At 36.7% G+C, this 14,030-nt stretch overlaps 1 protein-coding gene across 2 annotated transcripts; it reads right to left on the bottom strand.

The window, feature by feature from the left end:
- Positions 1-72: 72 nt before the first annotated feature.
- LOC135685540 (spermatogenesis-associated serine-rich protein 1) lies at positions 73-7,399 on the bottom strand. 2 transcript variants are annotated; one of them, XM_065201519.2, is made up of 7 exons: positions 7,284-7,382; positions 6,053-6,125; positions 5,415-5,479; positions 3,956-4,105; positions 3,488-3,605; positions 1,338-1,400; positions 73-912 (listed from the first exon to the last, which is right to left on the bottom strand). In XM_065201519.2, exons 2-7 carry the CDS (start codon positions 6,121-6,123, stop codon positions 804-806), a joined length of 576 nt encoding a protein of 191 aa, XP_065057591.2. In that variant the 5' UTR covers positions 6,124-6,125; positions 7,284-7,382; the 3' UTR covers positions 73-803. The 2 variants fall into 2 exon arrangements, with proteins under 2 accessions (XP_065057591.2, XP_065057590.2); XM_065201518.2 differs by having other exon boundaries at positions 76-912; positions 7,288-7,399.
- Between the last annotated feature and the right edge of the window lie 6,631 nt (positions 7,400-14,030).

Genomic DNA, 14,030 nt, shown 5'->3' with positions numbered 1-14,030 from the left:
CTGAAAAATTTAAAATTGCTGTAGGATAACTAGATTGTAATATTTATCCAATTCGACAAGCTTACATTGAATGTTAACAGTTTTCACTCGGGGACATACTTCAGAAGTCCATACAAAATGTAGATAACTAGCAACTGGAAAAATGTTAATATTGAAAATTTTGAAAAAGATACCTTTCAAAACATTTCTAATTAGACTTACGGCTAATTTTGTATGTAAAAATTTAGAATAAAGAAAGAATGTCACGAAATGAAGTGAAGACAGTGAAGGCTGGTAGATATATAAAACAACGGGCTACATAATCTGAGTATGATTTGCAACAGCCAGTCTCCACAACTACTGCTGACGTAAAAGTATACGAATTTTAAACAGGTTCTACACAATTATCTTAAAAATAAAGTTATTTACATCGATTTCTACGGAACTATTAACAGACTATAATACCTTGCATAACAAAATATGATACATATTGAATCAGAGAAAACGAAATGGCATTTGATTTGTAAGCCATCCTTATTGATAAAGACATCATTTCTGTAGTGAACTCAAAATACTAAAACAGCAAGTGATTTTCAAACAGGAGGCTTAGCAGCTTGGCAAAATTGCCAATGATTATGAGACATATGGCTACAAAGGCATTGTCTTTTGCACTGTGGCTGACTCCAGTACAACACTGGGACCCCCCTTCGTCTCTTATCCCCAACGTGAAAGACTCAGCAATTTAACTTGCAAACGTGACTCGAAATTCACAGGCATGTAACACTTGAACATTCCATTTGTTAGCATTCTAATTTTGATCAACCTTATAACGAAGGTGTAAGACTTGGTGCAGGCTTCCATTTGGAGAGTTTTGCTACTTCCATCTTTTCCTCTTCGATTATTCGCGCTTTGTGTTTGTCCATGTAAGGACGTCTAGGTGCAGAAAAATACAATCATCTCAGAAACCTTTTAATAATACTTAATAGATAAAACCCCATTAGGTTATCTAGTGGCTGACTTGCCTAGTGGCTGAATTAGGCTAAAATTTAGGCATGTCCGATACGATCCCCACAACCCCACTAAATTTTGTCTCTGGCGTTGCATGAGCTTCTAAGTGTCCTGATACTATGCTGCGATCCGCAACACCCGACTAACTTAATGCATTCATCCACTAAATTCTAAATATACTATGTATCGCTCTTGTAGAAGAATAATTTAGAAAAATGAATAATATCACGGAATAATACGACGGGTTTAACGGATATTCCAGAAACTTATAGGATTTTTAATACGGTATTAGCAACAAAGAAAAGACCCAAAGCAACAACGATCGTGTATGTGATTAATAATCAACAAACCTTGGCTTTGCTTGAAGCGGTTGTAGAGGAATGAAGGTGTCTGACACCAGCTTAGACGAGCGACTGCAAATAGAAATTGACAGATTAATATCAAACATCACACAGGACTATTTTTCTTATGGGAATTTCTATCACCCCCTCGAAAAATTAAAAAAGTCTTTTGTTTCCCATTAACAGTCTCGTTTTTCTTATTTTTTTTTCGAACAATGATGCCCCTCCACAAAGAGAGAGAGAAAAGACGGAAAATAAAGAGGAAAAGGGAAAAAGAAAAATAAAAAGGAGAAAGAATGAGAGAAAAGCGGGGAAAAAAGAAAACAAGGGAAAAGGAAGGAAGAAAAGGAAAAAAGAGCTAGAGATGGAGAAAGAAAAGGAAGGAAAGAGAAGAGTAAAAACAGGAAAAGGAAGAAAGAGAGAAAGAAAAGGCGAAAAAAACAGGAGGGAAACAAGGAAGGAAGGAAAGAAAAATAAAGAAAGAGGGAAGAAAAAGGCGGAAAAACAGAAGGGAAACAAGGAAGGAAGGGAGAAAAATAAAGAAAGAGATAGGAACAAGAGGGAAAAACAGGAAGGAAACAAGGAAGGAAGGGAGAAAAATAAAGAAAGAGATAGGAACAAGAGGGAAAAACAGGAGGGAAACAAGGAATGAAGGAAAGAAAAATATAGAAAGAGGGAAGAAAAAGGCGGAAAAACAGAAGGGAAACAAGGAAGGAAGGGAAGAAAAATAAAGAAAAAAAAGGGAAGGAAAAGGCGGAAAAACAGAAGGGAAACAAGGAAGGAAGGAAAGAAAAATAAACAAAAAAAAGAGAAGGAAAAGGCGGAAAAACAGAAGGGAAACACGGAAGAAAGGAAAGAAAAATAAAGAGGAACAAGGGGGAAAACAGAACGGAAACAAAGAAGGAAGGAAGAGAAAAAAAAGAAAGAGAGAGGGAGAACCAGAAAAAACAGATGGGAAATAGAAGGGAGACAAGGAAGGAAGGAAAGAAAAATAAAGAAAGAGGGAAGAAAAAGGCGGAAAAACAGAAGGAAACAAGAAAGGAAGGAAGAAAAATAAAGAAAGAGATAGGAACAAGGGGGAAAAACAGAAGGGAAACAAGGAAGGAAGGGAAGAAAAATAAACAAAAAAAAGGGAAGGAAAAGGCGGAAAAACAGAAGGGAAACAAGGAAGAAAGGAAAGAAAAATAAAGAAAGAGATAGGGACAAGGGGGAAAAACAGAAGGGAAACAAGGAAGGAAGGGAAGAAAAATAAACAAAAAAAGAGGAGGAAGAGAGACACAAAAGAAGCGGGAAAAAGAAGGGAAAAGGTCGGAAGGAAAGGAAAGGGAGAGTATTTGAAGACTTAAAAGCAAAGAACCAAATTTTTTCAAAATCGGATAACCATAAAAAATCCCCACCACCTTAAATATACTAAAAATCTCTGTATCCTTTTTCGGCTTATCTGTGAACAATTGGCTATTCTGGAGTGCAAAGTGATAACGTCAGAAACCTTAATCACAAACTTTCTGCGAAACGTTTTTGCACAAATAATTTTGTACATCGAGGTAGGTATGAAAACATCACTTGGAAGTGGAAAGGCCAAAGCGTAATTAAATGCAATAGAAGAGAAGCTATGGAATGGAGAAACGAGTGTAAAAGGAAAGAAAGGGCAATATTTAGAAACGGTTTTCTATCTCCTTATATTGTGAACGACGAACGACACTAGATGCAAAAATATCATTTGCATTGTATAATTTCAAAACTGTCCCAACTCATATTTCTTGAATAACTTGCAGACGTTACCGGTTAATGAAAAGTTAAAAAAACAAGGAAAATATTTTTAGGGCGAAAAACTGAGATTTAACCTGAATAATTCGGCTAGACTTGGAAGGCCTTTAGAGTAAGTCTTAAACAGAGAGTGCTGCTGAATTAGCTAATGCTTTGGCTTCCTTAAAGTCTTTTGAAGAACCGAATAGTAAAGACTTGCAAAAACTGTAACTAAACTTACAATAGTAGACTAAAGTAGCTTATCAGCTCGTTTGAAACAATATGATTAAAAAACTGGCTTTCAATTTTAAGTTGAAATGATAACTAGGGCCTAGCAGGCAGATGTCTAAAAATAACTTTTCTATACCTAGAATTCCATCTCTATCTCTATCTCGCACTGGAGGAGAACTCACCTGAAATTGATAGCTGGCAGAGTTGATCCTACTTTGTGAAAATTGTAGGAATACTCGGGGACAGCATAGCTTTTGTCACCATCCGTCATCATTGGCAAACCTGCTCTTTGGTTCATTCCTTGAAAGCAAGAGACAATTATATGAACATCGATAAAAACCATCTTTGATTAGCTGATCCAATTGGATATTCTTAAGACATTTGCTAAGGACTTAAGATACTGCCCAACAGCGTCCTAAAAAAATTTTCGGGCTTTGAAATTGAATAATTAAACATGCCTTCTAAGTGGTTATCAACGTAGCAACAGATCCCATGATCCCATGAAAAAGAACCAGCAGCTTAGTAATGAGACTGCTCTAACTCTGTACGATGTATCACATAATCTTATTTTTAAAGAAATATTCTACTTCAAGAATATACTCACAACTGTAGACTGTGTATAGCAGGCAAGAACACCGTAAAGGGGATACCTTTGCGAGTCCTGCCAATCACGTCAGTGAGCGTAACTTCTCTCGTAGTCTGGCTGTTCCCAATGTGCTGACCTTCGATAGTACAACGCTTTCCATAATTGTACCCTTCCGGATAAAAAGTCCACTCTTCGTATGATTGCAGTGTCATTCCTCAATGTAAAAAAATTCATCTCAATTCAAGAGCCATTGTGATGCAAGGGATTCGCCTTTCATGCATTATATCATATATCTTTGCAAGAAAATACTGCAATAGACAAGTAGTGCTTTAACAGACATACAGAAAACTTTGCTTAGATTTCTTTTTCTTTCATATTCTACAGCTGAATGGGTCCCCTTCTAAAGCGCTCAACTGGGATTGTTATTTCTTGTTTTTGGCTCATTTTGCCCATCGTTTTTATCGAAATTCTTGCACCTTTCAACATCATTTTTAGGTTCAAGATAAATTGAGCAAATATTGACACTGTTGTTTTGCTTATACTTGGTTTAATAATTCAATGCTACAATGTGTTTTTGATGTTTTCCTCTTATTGTTTCAAAGTATATAGAAAACCTTTTTTAAGCCTTCTGCCTTTAACAATGATTATCCATTGGCAAAAATAAAAAAATACTTGAACTTTGGAATACATTTGTCAATCAACTACGAAAAAATTGTTAGAAGGTACGCCATTACTTGCATCAAATAAAGAACTGCATTGAAGTCAGTCAGAGGCAAACATATTGGGGGCAAGCCTATTGTTTTAATAAGATGATCAGGGATATTTCGCACCCCTACACCCCCCCCCCGATATTTCTGTATCCTTCGGTAAATGTGGTTCCATTCGGTAGAAACCAACTTTTGGTAGTCAGCAGTAACAAATTAACGCCAAGATTTTACATTATTTATCTCCTTAATATCAGTATTTATCTTCTTATCAGTAGCGTAGCGGGGGGAGGCAAGGGGAGCGGCCGCCCAGAAAGTCGGTGTCTGAGAAAAGTGCAAATTTGCAATAGAATTAGTACCTTAAAGGTGGACTTTATATTTCGGACAATCAAGGAAATAGGCAGTTGTAGAATGGGGTCAGCTACAAGAAGCCATATATGACGTTGTATAAAGCGAAATTGCCAAGTAAAAAAGCCATAGCTCTTCCAAATGCTTTTGCAAAATGGGGTGTTTTCCTAAATTCTTAAGGGTGTGGTTAGCAAAAATTTTCTCCTCTTTGCCCCTCCAATCTTCCAAACCTGGCTACGCCACTGCTTCTTATCGTCTTTACCTTAAAAATGGGCGTTTCCATAATTTACCAGTGACCTGAAGGGTGTGGCACCAAAATTAGTGTCTAACACCCCCCAATCATTGTTGTTTAGATCCGCCCCTGAAGATGATGTTACATTTCCCATTGTTTGAGAACAAAAGATCATTGTCCTCTAAAGTATTGGAGGCAGTCGCCCTCGCCCCCCAAATGTCCGCCACTAAAGTCAGTACCTGGAAAGTGTCTCCTTCCGGTTTTCTTCGTTGGTTTGTAATAGTCATTTTCATTTGGCAGTGGTCTGAAATAAATTAAAACAAGTTAGATGGATATACTGCATATACATGTATCTGTATGTTACATATGTATGTTACATGAGACCCAAGCATTGTCTGGCTGGATAGTTAAGAAGCAGTTTCAGTCAAGGGACCTTTGAAATCATATGCAGGTTTCAAAAGACTTACAGAAAATAGCTTTTGTAAGATGAAGTACCTGAAAAGACCAGGGCCACAGAAATAAGTAAAAAAGCAAATCACACAGTTCTAAAAGGGTTCCTAGAAAGTAGTTTATAGTATTAAGATAGCAGTGTAAAGAAAACACAACTTGTATCTGAACATAACAAGAAAAAGTAATTGAGAACAATACAAATTCTAATTGAGAACAATACAAAACAGAACAATATAATACAAAGTTGATATATATCTGTGCAAGCGTGAGAGTCACAAGACCAGAACTACGCAATAGGTATAATATAACAGAACAATGGTAAACAGCATGATTAGCGATAAGTATATAGCGGTGATCATAATGGATAATAACAAGTTCTTAACATATAGGAATGAAGATGCTTGCTAAACCTAGTTGTTAGACGTACGTTAGATCAGTATTGTTTTCATTCAGCTCAAACTTTGCCACATCCACTGCTTCAGTCGATCCCATTGCCATTTCTGCAAATATAAACAAGAAATAATTTAATATGCACAAGTTATCTGTTTTTGTTTTCTTTTTCATGTTTACCCTCATTATTATGGGAATATGGGTGTGTGAGTGAATCTATTTCAAGCTGATGATATGTCAGGGTGACTGAAATGCTACTATCATTGCTTTTTGAGAAAACATTTCAAGGTGGAACTGCCATATATGCACTAATCAGAATTTCCACAAATGCATTTAGGTGAGTGAAATTTTGAACATTGATGTTTCTATAACATCTTGCAGACAACTCATTTCACCTATCTAATCATATTTCTAACAGTTGGAAAAACATTGTACAGAGACCTGGGTATTTTGAATGTTATCATAAGTTGAAAATTTGAACTTGCACAGTTGAGTTCCTTTCATTTGAGGATTCCACAACACATGCCGGATATCAAGATAAAATTTGCTTAATAGAAACAGCACACAATTATATAAAGATATAAATTAGAAAAATGATGACCAAAAATCTGATGTATTAGATACAATGAAATGTTGCTTATTCCTTGAGCATGTGTTCCAGTATAGTTTGTTAGAAGTTTTCAGATTGGTAGTTAGTAGAGAATAATAAGGGATTTCACTGAACTATACAAAAGAAACCTTTTGATAAGATATGCAATTCCCAGGCTGCATATTCCAAAGTGCTTTTTATGTCAGCAAAATCTCCCTTTTACGTGCTTGCCTGGTATTGATGGGCTTGTCAAAGTAGAGCACAGACAATTTCAAAGCAAGGAGCGAAATGACATTGGAGCCAGGGGGCTGGTATGCCTCAATTTATATCAACAGGCATGCCTCACGTTTTTGCTGAGTATGATACCAATTTTGTGGCATCACGGATAATGCTGGGAAAACGACCATAAAAGTTTACTTATCTGTCTAGAGCTCCCTAATCCCCCAAAGGTGTTCCAACGTCCTTGACAGATTCAAAGAAACATATCAAAAAAGCTCATGCAGGTCGATTGTGAAACAAATAGGGTTGATGGAGCAAAACCTTGTTCATTTTTTTCTCGAAGAATTAATAATTGTTTGATGTAAGTATCGAACCAATTACAATTCCGTTTTGTTGAGATGAAGAAAACAGAGAGTACTCATTTTTAACAGCTAAAGATAAATTTGTGTCAAATACTTACTTACATTCGCAAAAAGCCTTTCGGGCACAAATGAAAACCAAGAACCCTACATATTGCTTCTTGATAGCAGATGAACAGGAAAGATCAAGAAGCAAATACTTGTTGTCATGGCAATTCTTCAAAACGAGGCTAATAGCAATCATTTGCCCCCGCAGGACGTGATTTTGATTTTGAGTCAGGGCTTATTTTAACTTGTAGTGAGTGATCACCAATTTGTGCAGTGATAAACATAATTCTGCAGTGATAAAATCAAGTTTGTGCTGTGATAAAATCTTAACAGTGGCATATAGAAAAAAATATTCAGATGTCATGCGCACGGTCATAATTACAAGTAAAAACAGTAAATAGTTTAAACAAGTGGGTTCCCACTATCCCACTACGCTTCAAGTCCGATTCCTGATTCCCGACCATCAATTCCTTAATCCCGCTCACAAAATTTGCCAGTTCCTGACTCCCGACTCTCAAAATTGATGCTTTCCGCTTCCCATATTGGGTACTATCTTTAAAAGTTTTGCTGAACCAGCACTTTTTTATTCTCTTCTTGCGGAACATTCTGGCTTTCGAAAACTTTTAGGAACGAAGACTGCTTGTCAGCTTTTGGGGTATCTCGGATTTGGCGTATTCTATCTGTATGAAGTGGTCAACGCCGATACAGTCATACTCAACTTGATGTGCCAATTGCAAGGTTGCCAAGTCTTGGCCGTGAGACTCACGGATATTCACGGGGATATTCACCTCTTCTCACAGTCTCACGACGGGAGTTACTTTCAATCACTTGCCCAGACCTGTTGCGTGAATGATTGTCAAACGCGTTAATGTATCTGTATTATACATTATTATTGTTCATTACTTCGATTGTACATTCTTACGTTTAAAAGCCGCTGTGTTGTTCTGGAATGTTTCAATTGTGAAATAAACAAATGTTTAGGCATTCTGAATGATCTAGTTTTAAGCCATTTGAGCACTCCAAATCTACTGAAAATCGGAATTCTTCTGCCCCCAACCCTGGACCCCTGTTCCAGTGTTCCCTAGCTGAGCTCATAAAATCTAACAGGTATTATTTTCAGGGGCGGTCTGATCCGGGTGGCATAGTGGCGATCGCCACCAGGGCCCTGTGTAAAATAATATACGGGCCCTTCCCGCGTTGGAGAATATTTTTTAACTTAATGTCAAAGACTTAATGCCCTAGAATGATTACTTTGTGATCAAAGTCCCAATACAAGTCCTTAAAATCAACCAAACCCTGGTTTCCGATATTTCAGCCATGTGTTCAATCTGACCTGTACCCTGGGTACCAGAGCCACAAAATTTCGAGCGCGTAAACCATAAATAAAAGTATTTACATACAAAAAAAAACAGAGCAAACATTGAAACTGGTCTACCAGGAGGTCATGATTGGGGATAACTTATTTCTATATTGATTTTCCATTATTGGTCCAAGAGGTAGGTTTTCATTTTTTGTTTGAAAAGGTGATTAGATTCCATATTTCTTATGTTGTTTGGGATATCATTCCAGACCTTTGCACCGACGTACGAAAAACTCATTTTAAGTTTTCCAAACGTGGTGTAGGTATTTGCAGATAGTTTATTCTACAAGTTTCAGATTTTGAGATCTGACCTTTCCTCGTAAACATTCCCTTAAGATTTTCTGGGCACATTTCCTTAAGAGCCTTGTGTACCATTATGGCTCGGTCATATGTGATAACCTTCTCAACGTTTAGTCGTGCGGATTGTATCTGACACCTAATAGAAACGGATTCAATAAGGTAAAATGCCCTATCCTGGATCTTCTGCAATGAGCAGAGTTTCTTTTATGGCAAATGGCCCCACATCAAGTTTCCATATCTCAGGTGGCTTCCACTAGTGCTTGGTATACAAGAAACAATTGTGATTATGGTAGTTTTTCTCGCATGCACCGGCGTAGGAAAAACATTTCCAAACATTTCCACATTTAAGCATTTCCAAACGTAGTGTAGGTATTTGCAGATCGTTTATTCTACGAGTTTCCTATTTTGAGATTTAATTTCTCCTCGTAAACTTCCTCTTAAGATTTTCTGGGCACATTTCCTTATGAATCTTGGGTACCTTTATGGATATGTGATAACCTTTCAACGTTTAGACGTGCGGATTGTACCTGATCCCTAATAGGTGCGGATTCAATGAGGTAAAATGTCCTATTCTGTATCTTCTGCAATGAGCAGAGTTTCTTTTCAAGCAAATGGCCCCATATCAAGTTTTAATTTTCATATCTTTGTATGTATTTCCATATATAAAGCAAAAATTGCTTTCGAATAGCTGCCTTCAGTAAGATTGACAGCTCACTGAAGAAGTTTGCCACTAACTTCTTGGGTCTATCACTTCTTCACACTGGCAACTTGCTGAAGGTGAAAATCAAAAATTGAAATCAAACCTAAATTTCACTCCAAATTCTCTATAAATTCTAAAGAGATATTCTAATTTATAAACTGTAAAGAGATTTTGAAGAGTTCAAGGTCTGCCTGTTGTGTCCAAATATCTATTAGTCACAACGCCTCAGCAAAGGCAGTGTTAACATTGGCCCATCATTTCTGCTTGGTGGAACCATACCTGCAAAGTGTACGATCCTTATCTTTGGCTCTCCTCCCAATCCAGACAGTTATCTCTCGTGTAGTTAATTTGCTGTTTGAAATACTCAACCTTATCACTGACAACGAAATGATAAACTGCAACTGCGTTTTAACATTTTCCTTTCCATTCTGCCGATGTCACATTTGTCTACCTTTGTTACAGGAAAGCAAAACATCGAAGTGGGAAACACTAAGAAAATTGGAAGTCAGTAGGCTCATTTCGGGGCCCAAAATATTAAACCGAATCGAGCAAGACCAAATGAAAGTGCTTATTCTTTTTGCCAGTTATTTATGAATGGCTTTGGTAAAAGCAAACATTTTGAAATATGTTACTAAAGCTTTTCGTCTGACACTCGTGAGAGTATAAAAGGTGGGAACATAGATCGAAAACTCTACGCTAGGAAATATATCTACCCAGTTGTGGATCGAAATAGGCCAATCAGAAAGGCGGGCACATTACTGTTGAGGTACTCTATGTCATTTTCAAGGAGGGCATTTTATTTAGCATTCTCTCAGTAAATTGAATGGGACTTTGTAGAAGGGTTTTTAACGTGCAGTTCTACGAAAAATGTGCAGTTCTAAAAATTTTTTGCGCAGTTCTAATGAAAAATCTTTGCATTTTTAAAAATTTTCTTTAATGAACAAAGATTTCTGGAAAACGTTTACAGAGGATAACAAACAAAAGTTTAAATGGTGAAACATAGAGAAAAAAATAAGATGACGCTTAAATTAAACAAACACCAAACCACATATTGGGACAAAGAAATTATAGATAAAGAAAGACATTCAATGCCAAGGAAATATAAGTATTACGAAACTTAATAGTCGCTATATTGTTTTTGAGTCACACATACACGAAGCTTGAAATGACAGTGTCAAACCAGGAGCCTGTTTAAGCCCTTAAATCAGCGAACATTAAAAATTAAGAACAAAGATAAGTCATGCCTCCAGTTTCGAATTTAAATTTTACAATTGTATGGTCACACAAAACAGACCGATAGCTAATTTGAAAACAATCTAAAATTTACTTTTCAAGTTGATGTTCAATTGCTATTTATACCTTGCTTTATCGTCATCAGCTTCGTCCTTTAAATTGGCACAGCTCGAAAAAAAGAAGTTATTTAAGTTTTGTAAACATTACATATCACATCGCTATTAAATGTCGCTCCAAGAACACAATTTTGTTTTTCAAGATTCTATATAATTGAGTTTGGTTTCTTGTGATTCTATATAACCAAGAACTTACATTGGTTGTCATATGCTCAAAATCAGAGCTTATTCTCTGGAAGAGTTGGGCCTTTTTCTTGGAGCTGGAATTCGAAATGTGAAGCTGAATATGAAATTCTGTGGAGCTGGAAGATTCAAACAGAACAATAAAGAATTGCTTTTTTAACTATTTTCTCATCACATTTTGTCCGAAATAAATAGTTCGACTGTACAGATGATGAAAACTGTACCGATCAGCTGATGTGGCTGATTCACCTTCATGCTATAGAATACGACAAGACATATTACCTTAGCTGTAGTTTTTCCTATTGAATTAAAGCTGGGACATAAAGGTTTTGGTTTGCAAATGTGAAAAGACACAGCATTACTGGGAGGGGGGGGGGGCTTGATGGCTAAAGCCCCCACTTTTCAGAGATAAAGCGTCTCTTTCATTATTTTTGAAAACACAGTATGAAATTAAAAGAGAACAAACAGTTTACACGCTGCTTGATTTTATTTGATCTATTTAGTAACGTATTGAGGTTTATTTCTATTATTTGTCTATTTGCATCAATTCAGTTGAAAACTTTCTGTATCATTGCAATGTAATGTCTGCATTTTGGATGTGTAAACATGGCCTACTGAAAATACTCGAGACAAAAATGATGCACATTTCTGCCCAGGAAGAAAAATTCAATCAATCAATACAACAGCTTTTTGTTATTCACATCGATGTGCACTCTGAACCAAAGGTTTTTCTTTCTTCCCTCAACTTCTATCACTAGAGTTTCAACATGACTCCTCCCCTCCCAAAATTTTCCTAAATATCAATAACCAATGCTTTTCTGAGAATTATCGAATTGTCTATTCTGAGCAGTATAGTAATTTGTTAAGTTTAAGTCTAGGAGATGCATTTCCAGCCATTCTGCAAGACTAAATCTCAACAATTTTCTTTCGCGTCCAACCCAACCATGGTGGGTCCTCCTATGTCACTAAACTTGATACCTAGACCACTAAGTAACAATTTTGTGGCGTCGTCTCTGGTGGAGCAGAGAGGAGCAGAGCCAATACATATAGGATACGGCATAACAACAGATGTTCAACCAACATCCAGAGAGCAGGAAGGAGCAAGGGAGAAGGGGGCAAATTTCCCCAGGGCCTCGAGGTCTAAAGGGAATTCATAAAGTTTTTGGAATGGAATTAATCAAACGTAACAAAGTATGCTTAAAAGACAGCAAAACGTTTTAAACGATTAGAAGAAAAGGACTGCAAGAAATGGTTTGAAATGTATTTTAAGCTAATCTAGAGGGCGTGGTCAGAAAAATTTTCAGCTCGCTTTGCTCGTAGTGGGTCCCGCTGTTTGTTTTGCCCCGGGGCGTCCGAACTACTTTCAAGTACCGGGGTATGGAGCACAAGCTACCTGACCTGCGCATCATGTACATTTTCTTTATACTTATAGATGCTAATAAGTATTCCTTCCACACAGTGTTCCCGAGATAAATGTGCAACTCTAGATTTTCCTTAAAAAACCCTGCTTTGTAGAGTGTTTCTTAATAAAGAAGGATAAGTAAGTGCTTCCAAAGAAATTTGCGAAATTGCAAAAGAACACCAGTGGATGTGACAACGGATTATGTTTTAACGCCTTTAATCTTTGTGAAAGAAAGTAAAGGATGAAGATAAATGAGAAATTCAGTTTTGATGTAATTCAAGATTAGGAATACCGCAGTCCGCAAGGATTGGTTTTGGGGCCTTTCCTCTTCATTATCTTTATCAACCATTATCTTCATTATCAATTTACCTGGTTTTTGATCTGGAGAATGACATCGACGTCTGTGACTGCAAACGAGTCTCCTTACTTGTTGCTGATGGTAACCTTGGAACAGTATTTTTGAAATAAGAGAATGAAACTTTTTCGTTATCAAAATTGTTATCTTCCATTCTTATGAAACTGAAGGAAGGAATTGTGCTACGTGTGAATATTCGGAGAAAATAACAACCAACTGATCCAAATATTTATTCCATGAAACTTTAGACTCAAAGTTTCAATCAATGTGCTGATTTAAAATACAAACCAGCATTTGCCAATAAAACGAGAAACAGTTAGAGTCATTAAAGTTTTTGAAGACGTTGTAAAATATATTTTTCTGTTTTTAAGTTGGCCTTACCCTAGCCTTAAAAATTACTTTATCTTCTTATACAGTTGACCAAATGAATCATATTACAACTTTCATGAAAATGAGAAAGAAGTGGCCGACTTCAAAATTAAAAAAAGGAATCCGAAGATTGTCTACTAGATGCAAAAGAGGAATGATGGAATGAGCTAGATAAATGAATGCAGAAAGCTATAACGAAAATTGAGCTAGGAGAAATTAAATTCATTTAGCAACAACCAAGAGAAACAGTTAACTTATGAATATTCGGTTAAAGAAAGTTGGAGAGAATATTTCAAAACTTAACTGAATGTCATAGAATGGAGAGTCTTGAAGAGTTCGCTGCGATAAAGGGCCACTCGAGGACCATAAAAAGGCAAAGGGTAAAGACACATATAGAGAAGATAAAATGTTGGAAGGCGAAAGGCGTCTCAGGTTTAGAAATTGAACAAATCAAGGCGTTGGTAGAGGATGGAATGGAAACGATGAACAATATATTTGAAGGCATATCGCACGAGGAATGTTTCGATAGATTGGAAATAATGTGAGACGGTACCCGTATACAAGCAGAAACGGCTCCTTCCAAAAAGTAATAAAAGTTTTGGAAAAGGTGTTAGACCAGAGGCCTAGAGATCAGGTTGTATTCAATAATTTTCAAATTGCTTTCCAACCAAAGAAAGAGAAAACGGATGAAATCTTTACAAATAAGCAGCTACAGGATCAACTTTGGGACGGAACGAAAGGCCTATTCATGGTGTTCTTTGCCTTGAAAATGGCTGGGTACC

The sequence above is a fragment of the Rhopilema esculentum genome, chromosome 15 (assembly GCF_057945365.1).
Source record: "Rhopilema esculentum isolate cy_ngs chromosome 15, ASM5794536v1, whole genome shotgun sequence".
Classification (NCBI taxonomy): Eukaryota; Metazoa; Cnidaria; class Scyphozoa; order Rhizostomeae; family Rhizostomatidae; genus Rhopilema; species Rhopilema esculentum.
Note: the sequence above shows the minus strand (reverse complement) of the source record. Positions and strands in the feature narration are given on the sequence as shown.

Excerpts from the sequence above, each read along its gene's own strand:
- LOC135685540 (XM_065201518.2), bottom strand. The coding sequence starts at position 6,123 with ATGGCAATGGGATCGACTGAAGCAGTGGATGTGGCAAAGTTTGAGCTG. Across the intron at positions 4,106-5,414 it reads CGGAAGGAGACACTTTCCAG|GAATGACACTGCAATCATAC; the intron begins GTACTGACTTTA and ends TTTTACATTGAG. Across the intron at positions 913-1,337 it reads CCGCTTCAAGCAAAGCCAAG|ACGTCCTTACATGGACAAAC; the intron begins GTTTGTTGATTA and ends TTCTGCACCTAG.